The following is a 21484-nucleotide window of genomic DNA, read 5'->3' as shown; positions in this document are numbered from 1 at the left end:
AAAATCTCCCATAAAAATCGAGAGATTTAGCAGCACAGTTTTTGGGTACGGTGGGTATATGTTCCCTTCAATATTTCAGGCAAATAAAATTTTCATGAATCAATCCTCGATTTAAACTTAAATCGAACATTAAGGAAAAATTAAGAGAAAGAATAATCTTTTTGCAAATTTTTTTAGTTAATTCAAATATTTTTTGTTACCAGGGAAATTTTGAAAACTTGGATGACTGTGTATTTCAATTTCGTCCCCTCAAAAATTGGACAACTGCTATGCCCATATTTAGCAGCTATGATAAATATCAGTGGCAAGGTGTAATTTTTGTTTTTAGTATGTCTATTTCTTTTTATAAAATTAGTGTAAACATTTTGCACATTAAAAATTCATCATGCCTAAATCAGTAATTTTAACTTTGATAAAGGGTTTCAAATATGTTTTGTTTTCATGAATTGTTTCAAGTTCGTTTTAAACTCAATTTGGGTATGCCAAGAGTAAATGAGAATTTATAACCGGGTGCTAAACTAAACTTCGATATCTGGGTCTTGTAATTGTGTACCTGTTACATTTCATGCATTGAACTCCTAAGATTTGGTAAAAAATATTAAAAGTGAATAAGCCTAATACTCTCAATGGGTTAATTACTTTTAAAATTAAACTAAATCTGAATAATTTATTAAGCTTTTGCTTATTTTTTGTATAAAAATTTTTGATTTTCATAATCCCAAGTGGTTCTTGATTTATAATTTTTTTTCCTTACCTTTTAACTCTTATGTCTTTCAAATGCATAACAAAATCTTGTATTATTCATAAATCGATAAGCTTTGGAGAGTAATTCAAATTAATACCTTGCAAATAAGATGCGTTTCCTTCGTAAAGAAGAATTAATAAAAGACATAACATAATCTTCATAATTTTGCATCATTTACCGTATTAGTTCGCTCAATGAGAATTGATTCCGACCTTCCTTGCAACTAGGGCCAAATAAAGGCAAAGTTCAATGTTCAAAAGAAAAATTGATTTAAGAGGCAGAAGCTAACTCTTTATGTACCGACGGCACTTTAATAAGTCACACTACGACTTCTATATAACATTGAAATGGAGCAAAATATCCTATCGGAAATTGTCTGTCACTGTAATACAGCTTTCAGTTTATCATTACTAGTTGGCAACATCTATGGAACTATTTAGTTGTTATTTCGTTAGAAGACGCCATTTTATGATTCATCAATTCTCAGCTTTTTGTCTCGATCTATATTGCAAGTAAGTTTTTTTTATATATATATATTTGATACATTAAAATTTTTAACTAGTTATAAAAAAAAGTATTTCATTAAAATTTTATTTTGTGACCGAAATTAAACATTTTATGGAAAATAATATTTAATATTAAAGAGAATATTTGTCTATGTGTAAAATAGACATTATTTAATAGGACAAAAAAGTTTGCTCATTTTTCATAATTTTTTAATAATTTGCTAAATAAAAGGTTAAAATTCGCATTGTAAATAAAGGTTAAGGTTCGGTTCGCATTTGCGTTATATGGAGAGGAAGACCACGAGAACCTCGCTCGGTTAGCCTCACGGCAAAGGGACTCGAACCCATGATTCGCCTCCCACTGAGGATGTTTTACGTCAGCACTGTGGTCGGTGCAAGCCGGATGCGGACTTGCCATCGCTGGGATTCGAACCCGGTTCAATGGAAGGCGAACGCTCTATCCCCTGAGCCATCGCGGCTCAACAATATGCGGATTGCACATCTAGGACTCTTGCCATTGACATGTGAGAGGTGCAATCTATAAAAATCAAACCCTATATTGGCGATAAGCCTGACCAAGAATAAAATATCGGAATATATTATGTCAAGTTATGCCAGGATTAAATTTCAGATATTGCAGTCAAGATTAGATTTACCCCTAAAATATAATGCCTTCATTGATAATATTACATTTATTATTACATTTTTTATCGATATGTTTAACTGAATGTAATAAATGATGCTGAATTATCAATTTTGGAATGAAAGAATGGATGAACTTTTCCTATTATTTTTTTTGTTTTCTTCCTTTTTTAGAAAAGCATTGAATTATTGAAAAAATTTTTTTTTATTAGGGCACGTTTAAACGCATTATTATGTATAAATGTCGTATTCAGTGTTTTGTTGTTAAAATTGGGAAAAGTTCCCTTCACGCGATTGCTTAAGAGTAAGAATAAAATAGTTTTTAAAAATTTTACAAAACAACAATTCTTCTATGGTTTTGCTCGAAAAAGTAAAAATTAAAATATTGAGTGTAACTTTCTAACTTATAAGGATCGAGTTGATATAGTCTTAGTCCATTTATCAGATATCATGTTCATTTTATATAAATTTTATCTTAAAATGTGTTGCAAGAATATCTTATTAACTTTAAAAAGAAAAGCAGATGAAAAGTCGGAGGTTTATGATTAATAATAACAATATAAAATAAATCCCCAGCTTTTCTGGATGAACTTTTCCTATTATTTTTTTTTGTTTTCTTCCTTTTTTGTAAAAACTTTGAATTATTGTGAATAATTTTTTTTTTTATTAGGGCACGTTTAAACGCATTATTATGTATAAATGTCGTACTCAGTGTTTTGTAGTTAAAATTGGAAAAAAGTTCCCTTCACGCGATTGCTTAAGAGTAAAAATAAAATGGTTTTTAAAAATTTTACAAGACAACAACTCTTCTATGGTTTTGCTCGAAAAAGTAAAAATTAAAATATTGCGTGTAAGTTTCTAACTTATAAGGATCGAGTTGATATAAACTTAGTCAATTTATCAGATATCATGTTCACTTTATATAAATTTTATGTTAAAATGTGTTGCAAGAATATCTTATTAACTCTAAAAAGAAAAGCAGATGAAAAGTCGGAGGTTTATGATTAATAATAACAATATAAAATAAATCCCCAGCTTTTCATTTAAGATAAAATTTATATTAAATGAACATGATATCTGGAGAATTAACTGAGCCAACTCGATTCTCATAAATTGAAAAATTACACTCTGTGTTTTATATTTTAATTTTTTGAGCGAAACCATAGAAAAGTTGTTTTTTAAAACAATTTTATTTTATATCTCATTAAGTGTCTAAAAAAATTGCTTTTTTAAAAAAAAAAAAATATATTTTTGTTCAATTATTTTCTTATTTTTGTAGGTTTCATACTCGATAAGATCAGATATATTTGTATTGCATATAGTTATTGAGTAAAACTTATATAAATCTGCTTATATAATTATCTACTCAATTATCAACTGAGTAGATAGATAGAATAAAGATAGAGGTTTTTTATTAGCACTAGAAAATTAGAATAGATGAATATCAATCAAATTATCAGTTAAATAGCACTAAGTTACTTTATAAAAAAATTATACAAGATAATTTCGTAACAATTAATAATTTCCTGGAATTTGGAGGAAATTTTAATTGATTATAGATCAAATTTACGGAAAAGTCCTTAATCGGATTCGTACATTTCCTCAACCGACTCAACAGCTCTAATCAACACTAGAAAATCAAGTACAGAACTAAAAGACATGTACCGACACAATTAATAAAAATTAAATGTTTCCATTTTATTTATAGCATTTGCCGATAGCTTTACGTTATTAAATTAAGTATACAGCTTTTTTAGAAGTTCATCTAATGATAATAAGAATTAACTGAAATCAATATCATTTGACATGACATTGTTGCCCAAGACCCTCTTAAGATAGCCACAATCAAGTCATTTTTTCTGGTACCTATCCCTTTCGTTGGACCTTAAAAAACTTATTACCACTTTACCTTATAAAAATAGCACCAATTGCCATAATACCAGAAGAATTAATTACCAAAACTAATTAAGCATTATCAGTGGCAGAAATACGTGGCGATTTGTTTATGGTTACCCTTAATCAATTTAAGTATAAAATATTTTCATACGATATAATTAATAAATATTACTTTAAAATCACACCATGATTATCGCTATCTACCAAAATAGATGAAACTTAAATGTTGAGAGTATTTTTTTTAATGATGTAAATAATTACTCTTAAAATTATTCATCCTTTTAAAAATAATTTTTCTTGTGTTAAAATAGCCATGGAAAAGTTGAAAATGATGGCTTTGGAAAGTCACCAAAAAGACTTAATAAATATAGGAAGAAAGTAGAAACTCTGAAAAGGAGTATTCTTCAAATCAGATATAGTACCTTCAGATCAGCAATAAAATCAAAAATGTCTTTCTGAAAGCGTTATACGGGGAACCATGGTGAATTTAAACAATATTTAATATAGGCTGCAGCTTAGAGGTGGTCAAATTAAAATTGCAAGTTCGTGACTATGTTCACCGAAGAATATTATCTTTCAAAAACTACGAGTAGGCAAGCTTTTAATCTAAACAGAGTCTAGAAAAAAAATTTCAAGTCAGTGATTTCAAAATCATCCTAGTCTCCAAAATGAACTTAGCCTTAGAAATGGAATATTGATGTTTAACATTTCTTTAAATTATTAGTTATTTATTTATTGTTTCATATACATATGTAAGCATGTATTCTCATCGCAAGGCCGGGATAGCCTGACTGGTAGAGCGTCGGGCCCATGTCCAAGAGATCGTGAGTGTTCGTTCCCCACCGGTCGAAGACTCCCACTGTACAAAATGGTGACTGGCGCACGCTAAATCTGTTGGAATCACGTAGTCCTCCAAGTTCCCATAACAAATCAAAATCTCTGGGGGTACTGAATCGGAGATTGATTGCGTTCTGGTTCACGTCAAAATTACGATCAACGGATGGATGGTTTGTAAATATGCCTTTCCTGTAATACAGGATGTGACGTATGTATGCTGTATCCGGATCATCCTTAGGGATGTTTCCCAAACCTTCACCCATATCCCATTGTGCAGTTCTAGAGCGACGTAAGTAAAAGTACCGTACCGTATTCTAATTATAAGGACAGCTCTTTAAGCCCTTGTTAAGTTGAAGAACTGATATCTCATATTAATGAAGGACTTTACAAATATACATTCTGGCAGACGGCGGGATTCGAGCCCGCTACTTTTACGTTACAGAGCGTTGCGTGGATCGGACATACGGCTCAGCTAGGGAGGCTCCTATTATTCGATTGTAGAATCATAAAAATATCAACACATTTCAAAAGGAAACAAAACAGTGTCTATGAAGACACTTTCTTTCTGGCATAAAAATAGTGGTCCCGATTCTATTCAAAATTTCTTGTTTTACCCTTTCTCTTACGTTAATCTTTATTTTTTTCAGGTTAGTGTGCTCCAATGTGTTGTAAGCCCTTACCAAACAGAAGAACAAACGATACGATATGAAGCACGAGTTGCAGAAGCCATCGCGAGAAAGAAATTCAGATACATCTAGGGTTCGATAGGAATAGAATTTGTTGACACCACATTATCTTCTTTCTGCACCATATAAAGTTATTTTTTTTCTATCAGTCTTTTTTTTTTATTGTTATAATTACTTTTAATTTTTTAAATGTTTATTGATAGTTGACAAAAATTTGTTGTTAAATTGTTGTTTTTGTCGTGTAGACTACAGAGTGGCTGTTTATGATGCATGGCTCTTTTCAGATCAAATGTTCGTTCCTTGGTCTGAGCAAAATGTATTGAGTGCACCGAGTAATTTAATCCATTGTGGCTAAAAGCTATTTTTCTGTATTGGGAGTTAGATGACAGAGTAAAGAGTTTAGGAAATTAGATGACTGGGTAAGGCGCTTAGGAAATTAGATGACAGAGTAAGGTGGTTAGGAAATTAGATGATAGGGTAAGGAGCTTAGGAGTTGCAATGATACCGACGAAAGGTTTATTTTTAAAACGCTCTCTTACGTCGCAAATCATTTCTTGTCACTCATCACTTTAATTAAGTACTTACTTTAAGTAGTTTAATTAAATCTGATTTTCTTCGATTCCATGTTAGTGGAGTTAGAGGATTCGAATTCCACCGTAATCCTGGATGTATCATTGTGTTCTTTCAAATTTGCGCTATCTGTTCTTCCATTGTACAAGGGTTTAAAACAAGTTTTTTGTATTGAGTTTACAAACTCACGCAAGTACGCGAATAAATAAATAAAGACGTAACCCTGATCGAGAGGTAATATTCTTCAAACGCTCTGTAGTGGGAAGGTAGCGGGTTCGAATTCCGCCATAATTCTGGACGTATCTTCGTACTGTCTTTTTCTGAATCGTACAATTTGTCTTTTTGCTTGACAAAGGCTTATAAGCCGTGCTTATGTAATTGAGCTCTCAAGTTTGTGTGGATATATATCAATAAATAAAACGGGGCCTCCCTGGCCGAGCGGTATCGCCGGTCCAAACGCTCTGTTAAGCGTGGAGGTAGCGGGTTCGAATCCCGCCGTAACCCTGGATGTATTCTTTGTGATGTCTTTCTCTGAAATGTTCTATCTGTATTTTCTACTTGACAATGACTTATAAGCCTATATATTGAGCACACAAGTCAGCAAATGTATGTAATTTCAATAAATAAATGAATAAATATTTGGAGTTACTATGGTAACTAGTTGTTGTTGTTAATTTACGTCGCACTAGAGCTGCACAATGGGCTATGGTAACTAGTGAATGTGTCATTGAAAAGATCATTGTGTGTGTCAAAGGTTATTTGATTGAAAAATTTCTTTGTTACATTATCTCTGTTACTGTCACTATGTGTATATTAAAAGTTAGAGAAAAAGGTAAGACTTTTTTTTAATTCATGCTTTTATTTTTATTTTCTTAGTGCTATATAAATTATCACATTTGTATGATTACTTGATTCTTTACGGATTTAAATGCTACGCCTATTTTCATAAATAACTATGTTCATGCTTTAAGCACGTATTTTGAGCTGTATCCATTTTCTAAAATACGCATTTCGAGCAGCGTCCATTTTCTTAAACATGCATTTTGAGCTGATTGTATCCATAATAAAAAGCTTATCCACGCATTCATAGAATCAATTAAATTAAATACATAGTAAAAGAGTATTCAAATATACAATTTATTATTACTATTCAAAATATACAGTTTGTTTTTTCGCCAGGAAAGATTTGATTGTTTGTCATAGTGAAAGCTGGAATAATTATTTTTGAGCGTAACTATTTAATAATCGCTTGCTTTGTTCCTTTCCCTCGCCATGTTTAAAAATAATTTTTAAGTTATGCACTATACTGTCCTTAAATGATATGCAGCATACTGAATATGTGCAAAACTAGTATTTCGCAAATTCTTTTATTATATCTCTTAAACCATGTCGTAATTATGACCATTTAAGTTACCGTAAATCATAACACTTTTAACCCTTTTCTGTCTGTTAATGTATGCTTGTCCCTTAATGGAGGTTCAATTAGAAGGATTTATTTAGATCACAATGGGAGCTTAGCCAGGAAAGTTTCCTTAGTTAATAGATTTCTGCCGGGTGTTAAACAGAGCGCGAAATGAAATGCAAATCTATCTAGCTGGGTGATCGAATAAAAAGAAGATTCTGTCTGAGACAATTATTCCGCAATCATTGCTAATAAAATTTGGGTATATTGGATGTTTGGCGAATATTTTAAGCTAAAATTACTCAGACTTTGATTGCAGTATTTATTGCTGTCTCGCATGAAGCGTTTGGTTGCGGAACCAGCAACATTCATTCTTAGAAATTTTGTAGAATAGACAAAAAAACATTTCTCATCAATCGATATGAATTGCGGGTAGATGCTTTATTAGGGAAGTGGAACTTGCATCATGTATGTTAGTTTTCGCAGTTGAAAAATTGTGATTTTTATGCAAATTAAGGAAGTATTCTAGTTTTTCGTCTTACTTTCCAATTATAAAATTTTCCGTGTCCAATCGTTTTTTTTAAAAATTTTTTTTAAAATTTTTAAAAAATGTTGGAAAATTTCGCCTTGACATAACTTTGGTAACTTTGTCCAGGGCTGCCAAGTTTCTACGCTTTTTGGGAAAACTTCTTCTGGTGATATCTGAGTTTATGTTTTAATGTACGATTCTTTGTTTTGTAAATTTGATTTATAGTTATTTCCCACACCACTACATGTAAATGATTCAAAACCTCGTATGAAATGCCACTTTGTTCCAACTCTCTCGTGGTCAAACTTTTAAAGTTTTGGCAAAATTACCAAAAGTTTTGAAAGTTTTAGTTTTTAATTATCTACCTCTGTATAAGATATATAGCAAAAAGCGTAGTAATTTTCAGCCCTTACTTTGTCTCACAATATGCAATAATTTGAATGAATGCTTAGTAAAAAGTTAAAAGGGAGCAGTTAATTCTGGATCCGATTAGCAAACAGAGGTTTACAAATAGATATAAAACTTGCATTTAAAAAACGAAAAAGTATACTATATCTAAATTTATTAAAAAAAATTAAGAAATTCAGTACTGTTTCTTGAAAGTAAACTTAAAAGGAGCTAACAAATATTTTTTCAGCAGGCCTAGAACGAAAAAGTTAGGCGAATCATTTTCGAAAGACGTGGAGATTTTTGGTGGTGATAGAAGTTAGTTGCGAAAGTGGCAAGTCCTTTGTTTTTCTTTATAGGCCTGACAAATTAAAATTACTTTCCTTTGTAAATTTTTTTTATTACTTGCTTTCTAGTTTCGAGCCTTTTTGTTTGTTTGGATCGAATTGTAGTTGAAATTCGGCTTCACAATAAATTCAACTTGCGCGAATATATTACGATAAATTCTGATTGCTGTCGCGTTTAAAACTTTTATTGCTTTTTAAGCTCTACATAAAATTTGAATGTTTTATCTAGTCGGAAAGTGGTCGAAATTTTGATTAACAGTAAATTTTACCTGATGACAATATGGTTATAAATTATGCTTGCAGCGGTCAGGAAACGATTAAAATTTGAATTTGCATCAAGTAAGGAGATCTAGAAAGATTTGAGCACTTTAGTTATTCAGAAAAGACTCAAATGAACATAATGTTTTTCCTATTTTGACGGATTTGTCTTGCCATCTGTTTGACAACAGTGATAAGCTAAAGCTTTTCTAGTTGAAAATGAGACAGTAAAAATATAATAGACTTGTAAAAATATAAAAGTCAGACTAAATTTATTTATTTATTATTATTTTTTAATATCTGAAGTTAGTCCACCATTCAAACACGGCCTTTATTTATTTCTTCGTGTGTTTATCTTCTCGCTCTATTATTTTCTGCACAATATGTTTAATATTTCTGTTAAAACATGTTTCCTTAATGTATTTTTTAAACTTCGGTACGTATTAGATCACCTATTTTCATTGACAAACTCTTTCAGGATTGAATTCCCACAGTATAATAATAAAATCTTTAAAATCTACCTTTAGATTTAAAATCTTTTTTTTCGAAAATGTTTAAATAATAAAATAAACGTTATAGCTTTGATAGCTACATGCTTAGGTAATTTTACGTCAGTAAATGTTTAGCACTAAATACTGAATAGTGGCAGAAATTATAAAATTCATTTTATAATACATTATGTAAAATAAATGTTTAGGACTTTTTATCAATAAAAAAATAAGCAATCAAGTCGTGGGAGCTCAGGGGATAGAGCACTTGCATCCCAATGAGGTGACCCAGGTTCGATTCTCAGTGATGGCTATCGGAAACGAATTCCGCATTTTGCTCGCACCAACCACAGCGCTGATATAAAATATCCTTATCCTCTGTGATAGACGGATCATGGGTTAGAGTCCCTATGCCGTCAGGCTAACCGTGGAAGGTTTCCGTCATTTTTCCTCTCCACGTAATGCAAATGCGGGTTAGTTTCAACAAAAAGTTCTCCACGGAGACAAATTTCTCCCGATACTTAATTCAGGAGTTCCCTTGTGTTCTGAATTGGGTTCAATGTGATACTCAGGATGTATTTTACCTTTGGACTTTTAGCACTGGATAAATGTTCATACTCATGAAATTCTTTTAAATTGAATTCTCTAACTATAATTTTAAAACATCTCCTCCAAATAAAAAATAGAAAAACAGAGGTTAATAAGCAATCAACGGAGCTAAATAATTTAGAAAACTATTTCTAGGCTGTTTACTATTTGAAATGGAGAATCCTAACTTAATTAACAATTAAATTGGATTCAAGACACAGAAATATTCAATATTAATGAATGAAAAAAGACAAACAGTGAAATCGATTTCCTGTAATATTGAATTGTTTCTTAATACTTGGTTCTATCACAGTTCATTTTTTTAATCAAATAAAACTAAAGTTTATTAACTTTATATGATTCTGTGCAACCTAATTACGTGCCAGATTAGGTTGAATTACAGAGATATCTCAATAAAAAAAAGCTGAATAGTTCCCTAGGGCTTATGTTTGTTGTTTTTTCGTGTACTTTAAAGCTCTCATAAATTCTCATAACTCATAAACAACAAAAGCAAAAGAGTTTAAAAGTTCTCACAGTTTTTAAGAACAATAAGTCGACTGTAAAATTTATAATATGTCATGTCAGATCGAATAAAAGACGAAGTTGTTATTATAATAAATATACTAAAAACGATCTTTGAATGCTGACTGATACATACAGAGTATTATTTTCGTTTACTTCAATGTTCTTACAGATTTGAGAACAATAAATGAGACTGTATAATCTTAAAAGTTATACACAGATTGAATTAGAAACGGAGTTGACATCCTAATAAATATTTTAAAAAGTTCTTTGAGGGAATGATGATTGACACACACAGAGTCTACTTTTAGTTTACTTTAAAGTTCTCATAGTTTGAACAGAGGTAGAGAGTTTTCTTTAAAGTTCTAACAGTTTTTACAAAGAAGAAATAGGACTGTAAAACCTTATAATATGTCAGGTCAGATTGATTTAAAGGCCGACCGGAATGTGTAGTGGTCAGGGAGCTGACCACTACACATTCCATTACATACATCAACATCAGAAAGATCCTGAGTTCGAATTCCCGATACGGTATGGATAAGATTTCATTCTCTGTATTATTTGTCCAAACTGTGGGTGCAACGTTGGCCACCAACGTGCCCCTGAAAGTGGCCAACAAATCTGCCCTACTGATACCTGAATGGCGAGGGTCAAGGGGTCAATCGGGTGGGTATTGGGAAAGAAAAAAAATAGATTGAATCAGAAACGGAGTTTTTATTCTAATGTATTCTGAGAAGACCTTTGAATGAATGTTGACTGACACATAGTCTTATTTTAGTTCAATGTTCTCATAGTTTTTACGACGAATAATTTGAACTGTATAATCTTATTATATGTCATGTATCGAAATATAAATGGAGTCGTAATCCTAATAAATATGTTAAAAGGGTGTTTGAGTGAATGTTTATGAATATTAACAGGTACGTACAAAGTAGGCATCTTATTTTTAAAGTTTGCCTAGTTTAAAAAAGTAATAGATGAGACAGTAATAATGCTATGGGATGTGAGGTCGGATCGAATTATAGACGGGATTATTATTGTTATCCTAGTAAAATTTCTATGCGGGGAAGAAACTTACATACCTGTTCTTGTCAAATAATATTATTCTCGATGTAAATTTCAGGGTTGAATTGAATGAGACCAAACACGAGATGAACGGACTAATAGTTAATAAGTAATTTGTAACGTACAAATTTGTAATTGTACTTGTTAACGCATCTTAAATTTTTTCATTGACAATTGAGATAGAGTTCCGTGTATTTTTTCTTGCTTAATTGAATAAGACCGAACGCACATGCCAATAAGTCTGATATATCAAAATATGCAATTTACTTTATTGAATAAAAAAAAATTCTATTTTTAAATTGTACTCTGAATAAAAAAAAAAACCCTTATAACTTCTAAACTATTTATTCTGTCGACTCGGGATTTACATGAAAAATCAAATCAGATGACGAATCTTGCGTGTCCACATATCAACTAAGCAATTGTAAAAAAGTGTTCATAAATACATTAGCAGTACATAAAAACTCTATTTACTTTTGAATTAATTTTTCCTCCCACTGACTCGTGTGTAATCGCACTTGATTCAGCTTGGAAAAACAGTTCTCACTAACTTAGATAACAATGCCAGATGCAACAAATAATACATAAATCCCTCATAACTTCCAAAATTATTAGTTTGATTTTCTCAGGATGGAACTCATTCCAGTCAGCGTAAAAACATGCATCTGCAACATTATCTCAAATGTCTAAATATGAGTATGCAAGTTTCTTTCCTTATTGCTTTTCCTTATCCTCCTTCACCAAAACTCAATGTGCAAGGTAGTGTAACTTTTTACTACTTACTATGAGAATGGTACTTAACAGTTTGCAGCAAGTTTGAGAAATTTTTTAAAGAAATATCTAAACACTTACTCCATTGCTGCAAAACCTGTGCTCATAAAAATTTGCAAAGACTGAGAATAAGGCAGTGATTTTGATAATTTTCATCTAGGTGGAAAAAAGGCGCCAAAGTGGTGATTTATAAATTTTTTTCTTATAACTTTTATAATAGTTAAGTTGATTGTCTGTTTAAAAGCCTAGATAATTCTTCAGGGCAATATTATATATATAGTTTAAAATCATCGCATTGCTGCAAGTGTAAGGCACTTATACTATGGCTTTTTTATTTTCCTTGGCGACAGAGCTTCGAAAAACAGAGCGTTAAAATGGAATAAACTGCAAAACTTCACCCGTCTTCATGTGGTATTTTCACAATTTTTTCAGTATCCATACTTAGCAATCACAAAATCACCCTCTGTAAAATTATTTTTGTTTTGAATACAGCTGTACATTCATCATCATCTGCTATTATACTTTAACGAGGGAATTAAAAATAAAAACTTTGAAGCAACAAAAACAATTTTTCTAATATTATAGCTCATTCGTAGGGCACGAAAAAAAATTGCCGTAATTCTATTCATTTAAAAAGTTTGCTGCTTTGTTAGAATTTAAGCCCCAAAAACTTAAATTTTTCGTTATATTATGTTAAATAAATAATTTTTTTAATTAAACAAATCGAGAAAATTCTTAATGAAGCATTATTTTATCACATATTTTCTATTTTTCACACTCTTTTTCAACTTTTACTTCCCTAGTGCATATTGTTGAATTAAGAGTTAAAAATCTTAAGTATAATCTTATAAAATCTAATTAAAATTATTGTGCATCATCTACATATAATTTCGCAAAGTCGTACAATTTATTTATTTAAAGCTTATATTTTTTAAAATCAAAAATCCCCCCTTAATTCTTTGACTGATATAAAGAAATAACGCATCTATTTCCGACTGTTAGACTGTTTATTTCACCGGTTTATGGTTTAAAAATTCTAAACATTTGCATTTATATACTATGGTCTAAAAATAAAAAATAATCTGAAAAATTTTGTTTTTGACTAGTAATTACTAGGATAACTATATGATTTGTCCCTCAGACGCGTGATATTAATTAATATATTTGTTAAAAAAGTTTTTGTAAATATGGAGCGATATCTGAATTACCTAGTACTAAATGTGAGCACATAAAAATAATTTTATTCACATTCATGAAAAACTTGTGAAAAATTATAATTTATAATTGCCCCTGCTGCGTGGAAATCGTCCAGCAATTTCCAAGCTTCACACGAATTCTTCAAAAAGAATCATCCCTAAACTTGCTATAATTACAAACACTTAAAGCTATCAAGAAACGAATTTATTGATAATTCCTGAATTTATCTTACCTTTTTAGTTTCTATTCTTCCGTTTCAAATGTACGAAGCTTTATCCCATCAGAATACGAGGTAAGATGATAGATATTGCTTCCAATTCATTTTTTATTTACGAATCAATAAAATAGACAAATGTCTAGAAAAAGATAGATGCAGCTTGTTTGATGGAGGGTACTTATTCATAATGGCGTGTATAGAGAAACGCTGTCATGGCGACACTGTAGGAAAGTAGCGGGACTTATTGGTTTCAAAGGCGGACAGCCTGTCATTGACTTGAATAAGTCAATGAAATAGTAAACAAAAACATTTTCGCCCTTTTTTTCTTTCTTTTACTCCTTCAGTTTTCTTATTCATAATTGCATGGATTACTTATGTTATGTGCGTATCACGAATAACGTTTTTGAAAAGTTTTATTTCGATTTTGGAATTATAAATTTTTTATTTTTAAAAATAACCCCTGATTGAGGAATTGGACAAAGTCAGAGGATAAGATCACCTCTGATTGATCAACTTGAATTTAAATCCATGGTAGAGTTGTTAGGTTAAGTTGGAGTACTAATACTCTTGCCAAATACTGAACTGGCATAAAGTATCATAAATGTGTTCGATTTTTTTCGTATTATATAATCGAACTGAGTTTGAATGCCTAATATATATTTAGATTGGATAGCTAATACCCTTGTTGAATACAGGACTGACATAAAATATCATATACGTGTTCTATGTTTTTTGTATTTATACAGTCGAATTGAGTTTGAATCCCTAAAATAGTTAGGTTGAATAGCTAATACCCTTACTGAATACAGGATTGACATAAAATATCATAAATGTGTTCGATGTTTTTTGTACACTATGATCGAACTGAGTTTGAATCTCTTATATAGTTAGATTGGATTGATAATACCCTTGCAAAATACAGGACTGGCATAAAATATCATAAATGTGTTCAATACATTTCAAATGTATTTTGTACTACTATACTTAGATGAAGTTGGGTCCTTGTAGGGAGTTTTTATGTTATCTTATTCCATTAAACGCAAATGAAAACTTTCAAGAAAAATATTTTTCTTGTAAAAATAATTCAACGTTAAAATAATTCAAGTTCATGTGATTTCCATGTAAATTTTTTTTCATGTTCATCGCAGCTGTTCGTGATATTTTTTAACTAATTCTTCCGTTCCAAATTCGATCACGGATATTTTGTACGACCCCTCAACTTTTTAGTAATATACTTCGATGTCATTGGAATTTTTGTACAGTAAAAGCAAATCAAACTTTTCCCTGCTTTTTAAGAATGATTATTGCCTTATTCAAAAGAAGTTTTTCAAGCTAGGTTAGCATGCTTTTTATATAAATCATTTTAAGTAATTTGGAGGAAAAAAAATCCTTAGGGATAATTAGTTGAATTGCGTGAAACAATAAGTTTTATTTACTTTTCTATAAATTCCCGTTATCCCGATTTTCCGTGTGTTTGAATGTGGACAAGACTAATTTTCTTTCGTATGTTAGATTAAAATCAAAATATTGTTTCAGTTATTTATTTCAAGAGAAACTCTTTTCTCAAATTAGCTTCTGATTGTGAAAAGTCCTTTTTCAAATTCTTCCAGTTTTCCTAATTTATTTGAAAACCAATCAGACGAGAGAAAAGTTCCACTTTTTAAATATTCCAAATTTATTCCAAGTTCAGGAAAATGAGATGCATAAATACGTGCCTACCTGACGAAACCAGATGAAACAGCTTGATCGATAACATCCCTTTTAGCTAGTTTACGTTGTTCGATCCATTTTTCTGATGGGACAAGGTACACGTGCACATCCACCAACTGAAAAAGAAATATTGTAATTATCAAAAAGTTGAAGGATATAGATGATGTTGGAGCAAAAATAAAACAAAATCACTGTCCAAAACAGCGGGAGAAGAAAATGTCACGGTACTCTCTGCTGTTGGAACTTCCTTTATCATTTTGAGAGACTGCCGAAGCTTTGTTCTCTTTCTTTTATTGTTGCTAAAGTTACAAATAAATAATCAAGCAATTCTTTGAGAGAAGAGAATCTTTAGATAGGGGAATTAAGTAATGATTTAATAATCGGGATAAAAATAAATTATCTAATAATACTTTATCACTCGTTTGTTAAGTGGAAAATTATCGAAAAAGCACAAATTATAAATTTTACGCAAAATCCAAGATGGCAAGGGTAGAAGACTCTTAATGATTGTGCCTACACTTCACAACTCATGTTTTTTTTTTTTTCATTCTCTTGAGACCTAGAGCCCAATATATTGGACAATTTTTGGTAAATTTGATATCCTCTTGAGACCTAGTATCCAATATAGAGGACAACTTTTGATAAATATGATTTCCTGTTGAGACTTGTCGTCCAATATATTGGGCAACTTTTGGTTAATTTAATCTGCTGTAGAGATCCAGCATGCAATATTTTGAACAACTTTTTTGCAAATTTAATATTCTGTTGAGAACCTTAATTTAATATTCTGTTGAGAACCTTAATTTAATATTCTGTTGAGAATCTTAATTTAATATTCGGTTGCGAACGTTATAGGGGACAACTTTTGGTAAATATGATATCCTGTTGAGACTTATCGTCCAATATATTGGGCAACTTTTAGTAAATTTGATATCCTCTTAAAACCTACCCTGATATATTGGACAACTTTTTTGTAAATTTAATATTCTGTTGAGAACCTTAATTTAATATTCCGTTGCGAACGTTATAGGGGACTACTTTTGGTAAATATGATATCCCGTTGAAACTTATCGTCCAATATATTGGGCAACTTGTAGTAAATTTGATATCCTCTTAAAACCCACCCTGTAATATATTGGACAACTTTTTTGTAAACTTAATATTCTGTTGAAACCCAGCGTCTAATATATTGGAGAACTTTCGGTAAATTTTTATCATTTAAAAAATAATATTTTAAAGTAAATTTTTTTGTTTGCATGCCTTTATACAAAGCGTTTGTTTAAGTAAAAATATAATTGGATTCTCCCTCATTGTTCTGAGTTTTTAATTGCAATGAAAAATATAAAAAAGATAAGAAATTAGACGTAAGTTACTTTTTATGAAATTTCACAGTTTCATAAATATCTTATTAATTGAGTCAAGCGAACTTAGTTTCATGAACAAAATCGGTAGAAAATACACTATAAAAATATCATACAATATGCATAAAATGATAGAAATTAAAATGTATCATTTTATGTAATAATTAAAAATAACTAAAAGGATTTAAGTTTCGCTAATGTAGTTTTTTAAAAAAAATTTTTTTCGTCGTGTTTATTAGTTTATTTTAGTTTATTAATCTTGTATAATTACTTTATTAGTTTATTAAGTCACGCAAATTACAGTAGAAATCGCATTTTATGTAATATTTCTGATAATAAAAAATATTCTATCCTAGTCTACTTAAAAAATGCATTTACTTTTATTTATTTTTATTTTATTTTTTTTCTTACTCGTAGGAAAGTGATAAAAATTTCCGTTATCGATAAAATGACGATAAAATTTTCTTTCAGATTAAAAAAACTATCCATCAAAATTTGTGCTGTCATATAGCACAGAGTTTCTGTTGAAATCTAGACACACTAGATAGTTTTAAATTTGTCAATTTTTTAAAAAAAGTTTGTAAAAAATTATTTGAACAATAAACACAAGTTTTGATAATAATTTGACCATTACTGTACGTCGCAGTTCTTCATTTCTGTTTATGAAATGTGATTCTTTTAAATAATAATTTAATTCACGTATTCTAATTAGGTACAAATTAATTAACAATTGGAGAAAAATTACCCTCAAAAGGATTAAAGAATTTTTTTCTTAAATTTGCGTTTTAAGTAGAAAAATGCATATAATATTATATATAAATGCAGTTTAAACGTGAAACAAAAAGGAAAGCAGGAAAGAGTTTTCGATTAATTTTTTTTAAATGGATTTTTATTGTCAAACATTAAAAACCTTTTCACTTTTTTCCAGTTGCTCGATCACATTACTTCCCTGTTGGCCTACATAAGAATCTTTGCGATGAAAAAAACTCTCTGTTAAAAAAACTATTGGAATTCTATCGAAATTTTGTTATTCCTTACAAAAACAAAAGAAAAACATAGGTCGGAAGAGGCAGACGGAATAGCGGTCAGTAGCAAAATACCCCTGCCCGGGTATTAAGTAATTCATGAATCTGCTGCACTTTATTACTTAGCCGTCGTCAAACGGTCCAGTGAGCTCAAAAAATGTGTTTCCATAACTACAAGTGCTTTTGCGTAGATTAAGTGGAAGAGATAACAACAAATTTTGTGGATATAGTTATTAATTTTTCACAAGTTGTAGCGTTTTTGTGTGTTGAAGAGAGGGTATAGAGAGAACTAACCGATATATCGAACGACCGAGTAGTCAGGCATCACGGATTTATGTAACGGCTTCGTTTGAGGGATCCGATTTCAGTCAGAAAAAAGTTTGTGATGGGATTATTCAATGGCGAAGATCTAATTTAAAAACGTTCTTAATTTTCATTCAATATCTGATTTGTTTTGATCAAAAAATTTGTCTGTAACTATCGATTACCACATATTTTTAAAATCTTTTTAACTTCTAAGATATATATATATANAAGGATTGGAAATGCTTTTGTAGAATGCTTCTCGCAATGATTGTTTCCAAGTTTTTTTATCCACCCATTTAATTTTGAAATTTAGGTAAAATTATAATTTTAGCTAAAGAACTTAGAAACATTTCACAAAAAATTAAAAAAAAAATTTAATGAGTAAAGCGAGAGATAAATTCAGCGATTTTCTCTCCTGTGAAACTTATACGGTATAAGTAAAATCGCTGTATCTTTCTTATTTCCACAAGTCTGAGTTAACACTTTTAGCAACAGGATCTCAAATCTACATTGATAACGCATTATGTAAACTAAATCTTTATAATGGTGTTATCCTTAATTTAAGGAACTAAGCTATATCATGAGTCAGCTGGAAAATACTTATGCGAATTTCATTATGACAAATGCAGTAAGATTGAAAAATGCGATATATTATAATGCAGTTTAAGAGAAATAAAGAAAAAAAAACAATTTACGACACTTGAACTATATTAAAATATATTTTTAGAGGATTTAAAGGCTATACTTATAATAGTATGTATAAACTATACTTATAATTGTACTTCAAAAAGTTTATATGATAAATATATACTTCTTGAAAGATAATAAATAAAAAAATCATGAACAAAAGGAATGTTTCTTCATTTTTCAGAGCAGCAAGTTTTAACCTAAATTCTCGTTAAATAAAACAGCGATAAAAACACTTTTAGATAACTCCACCCCCCTATAAATTTAAGTAAGGGGTCGTTCAAGGCTAATATGGGACAATAAGTAAAGCATTAGATATTTCTGATCTGTTTAGTTTGAGCTAAAATTAAAAAAATACTGTTATTTTACTCTTTTTTTTTGCTAATTTGTTTATGAATAAAAATTGTGTTAAAAATAAAACTATAAAATAAAAAGAAGTGTTATAATCCTATGCACTATGTAATTGTCACAGGTTTTGCATTTTTAGGCAAATACGGATCCCACTATTTCGTGGTACCCCAATCCTATCTTTTCCCTCATTTTTTAGCGCCAGACTTAGGGTATCATACTGCTTGATTATCTTATCACGAGTATGTAATATCGTTTACGTTTGGAGCAGTATAACCAACTCCGATTTGGTGTCAGTAAACTCTTCATTCAATCTATTCTTTGTTTCACATTTGCTTTTTGACTTCGATAAGTTGTAATTTATACAGGTTTAAATATAATCCAAAAATTTATATCTCTAAATACTCACTTATTCTTATTAAATAAAAGCCTACGCCCTCAGAATAAATTAGTTCAATGTTGCACCATAATATCATTATTTCGATCCTTATACGATTATTTTTTTGATTTTCTATCGCATTGTTTTCCAGAATTCTATTTCATTTCCTTCTTTTTCATGAATAAAAAAAATTAAAAATCAGAAAAGCAGGAAAAAATCTAAAAGAAATCAGAATAGTGATAACCGGGAGAAAAAATATTAAAAGATCAGTTACAAAGAAATTAAAACAGAATTGTCAAAAAGATTTTTTTTTTGTACTTAGCAGCCAAATTCGACAAAATTAACATTGTTTAGAAACAAAAATATAGCTAAAGTAGTTCATATTTCTAACTAAAATACTCAAAATTGTTATTTAATTTTGGAAAGTAATCAGTGAATAAATAAAATAATAGTTATTTTTGTTCAAGCTCAACATTTTAAATTTTTAATGACAGGAAGGCAATATGTCAATTTAATATCCAACGAAGAGAATATTAGTTTAGATCAGAAAACATTAATGAAATTTTTTTTTTCTAAGTTGCTCTGGGCAGAACAAGTCTATCTTCATTATTGACAAACACCAATTGCATGTTTCATAAGCTTTAAAAACACTTCTATTTAAATTAACATATAACAATCAGTATAAAACTTTATTACTAGCAAATTATTTTCCATACAGTTAATGGAAAAATGATATTTTAAAAGTTTTATACCATTTGTAGATTTTTTTCTTTATGGTTTAGTTATAATATATTCTCTATTAATGTTATAATTAACATACATTTTTTCCCCCCATTTCTTTGGATAAAACTTGAATTATCCCTGAAATTAGGCATTAAAAAATATAACCTAAAAAGTATTTTTATAAATAATATTGTATAAAAATATTTTCGCCTTATGTTGGTTTATTTTTAAATCACGGAACTTATATTTGAAAAAAAATCACGGTTGATTTAAATCAATGATTACTTTTTAAAAAATAAGTGATTTAAATCGCGATTTCGATCAAGCAATTTAATTCTTACCAACTCTTAATAAATAAAAGAATAAGAAAAATTAAAAATTAAGATGTGAATTAATTAAAAAGAACAAATCAAAAGTATATTGTATCTGTACTATTTGAGGAACATTTGACTAGGCATGATGGTGCAACAATTTTGCGTAAAACTTCATTTTATGCATTTTTTATTTGCCTCTGCTGGCCAATAAAATAACTGCCAGATCTTCTAACAAAATTTATTTGTGGTATATACCAGTTAATTATTAACCCTTTAAGCCCTAGATACCAAAGATCATTATATGTCACATCAACTCCTGCTCCAACCTTCACATTAGTGCAATAATTAATTGAAGATGAGTGCTGGGAAACTGAAACTTTTGCACACAAAAACGCACATGAGCAGCTCAGATACTTGAAGCCGCATGGATATTCTACCGAGTGCCACAAATTATTTCGGTTAGAAAAGTGAATAAATTACTCAATATCTGTAAGTTTAGTTGTTACTGAAATATATATTTATTTCAAAGGCTATTTTATGTAAAAAATTATAAAAATTATCGAATAATATTAATGTCTTTGTAATAAAATGTCCTCTTTCCATAAAATGCTTTTAAGGGATAGTCACGACAGGGACAGAAGTGACAAAATGTTGAAAATTAGTATTTCGCCTGAACCTAGTGTAGGTTATTAAACTCCTTGTGTGCACTTGGTAATATGAAAGCTTAGCTTGCATCAAAAATACAAAAATGGTAATAAAAGTAGATATGTTTCGAGAGCAAGAAAATAGGCGTCCATTCTAAAGACCCACTAGGCGAGAAAGTGGGAAACAAAAGATAATATAAAGTTGCCATCGGAAAGTGGAAAATAAAGGTGAGAAAGCAAAATTAGTACTAAACTGGCAGACAGTGTTTTTCTGATTTATCGCGAAAATATGATAAAAAGCTAATGAAAGATATAATTCTATATATATATATAT

The 21484-nt window shown here is 29.9% G+C and overlaps 1 protein-coding gene and 1 long non-coding RNA gene across 3 annotated transcripts in view; one reads left to right on the top strand and one right to left on the bottom strand.

Annotated features, from left to right (window-relative positions):
• Nucleotides 1-21484, bottom strand: part of LOC107444998 (spermatogenesis-associated protein 1-like) — a 100799-nt gene that overhangs the window by 38009 nt on the left and 41306 nt on the right. For both annotated transcript variants that reach the window (XM_016059297.3, XM_071180358.1), the window contains exon 2: nucleotides 15373-15479. In XM_016059297.3, coding sequence (XP_015914783.3) covers nucleotides 15373-15479 — 107 coding nt within the window. The remainder of the gene's footprint in view (nucleotides 1-15372; nucleotides 15480-21484) is intronic.
• Nucleotides 826-6520, top strand: LOC139425413 (uncharacterized). Its single transcript, XR_011636670.1, has 2 exons — nucleotides 826-1257; nucleotides 5274-6520. It is a non-coding gene; the product is annotated as an uncharacterized lncRNA (long non-coding RNA).

Source organism: Parasteatoda tepidariorum, chromosome 1 (assembly GCF_043381705.1).
Source record: "Parasteatoda tepidariorum isolate YZ-2023 chromosome 1, CAS_Ptep_4.0, whole genome shotgun sequence".
Lineage (NCBI taxonomy): Eukaryota > Metazoa > Arthropoda > Arachnida > Araneae > Theridiidae > Parasteatoda > Parasteatoda tepidariorum.
Note: the sequence above shows the minus strand (reverse complement) of the source record. Positions and strands in the feature narration are given on the sequence as shown.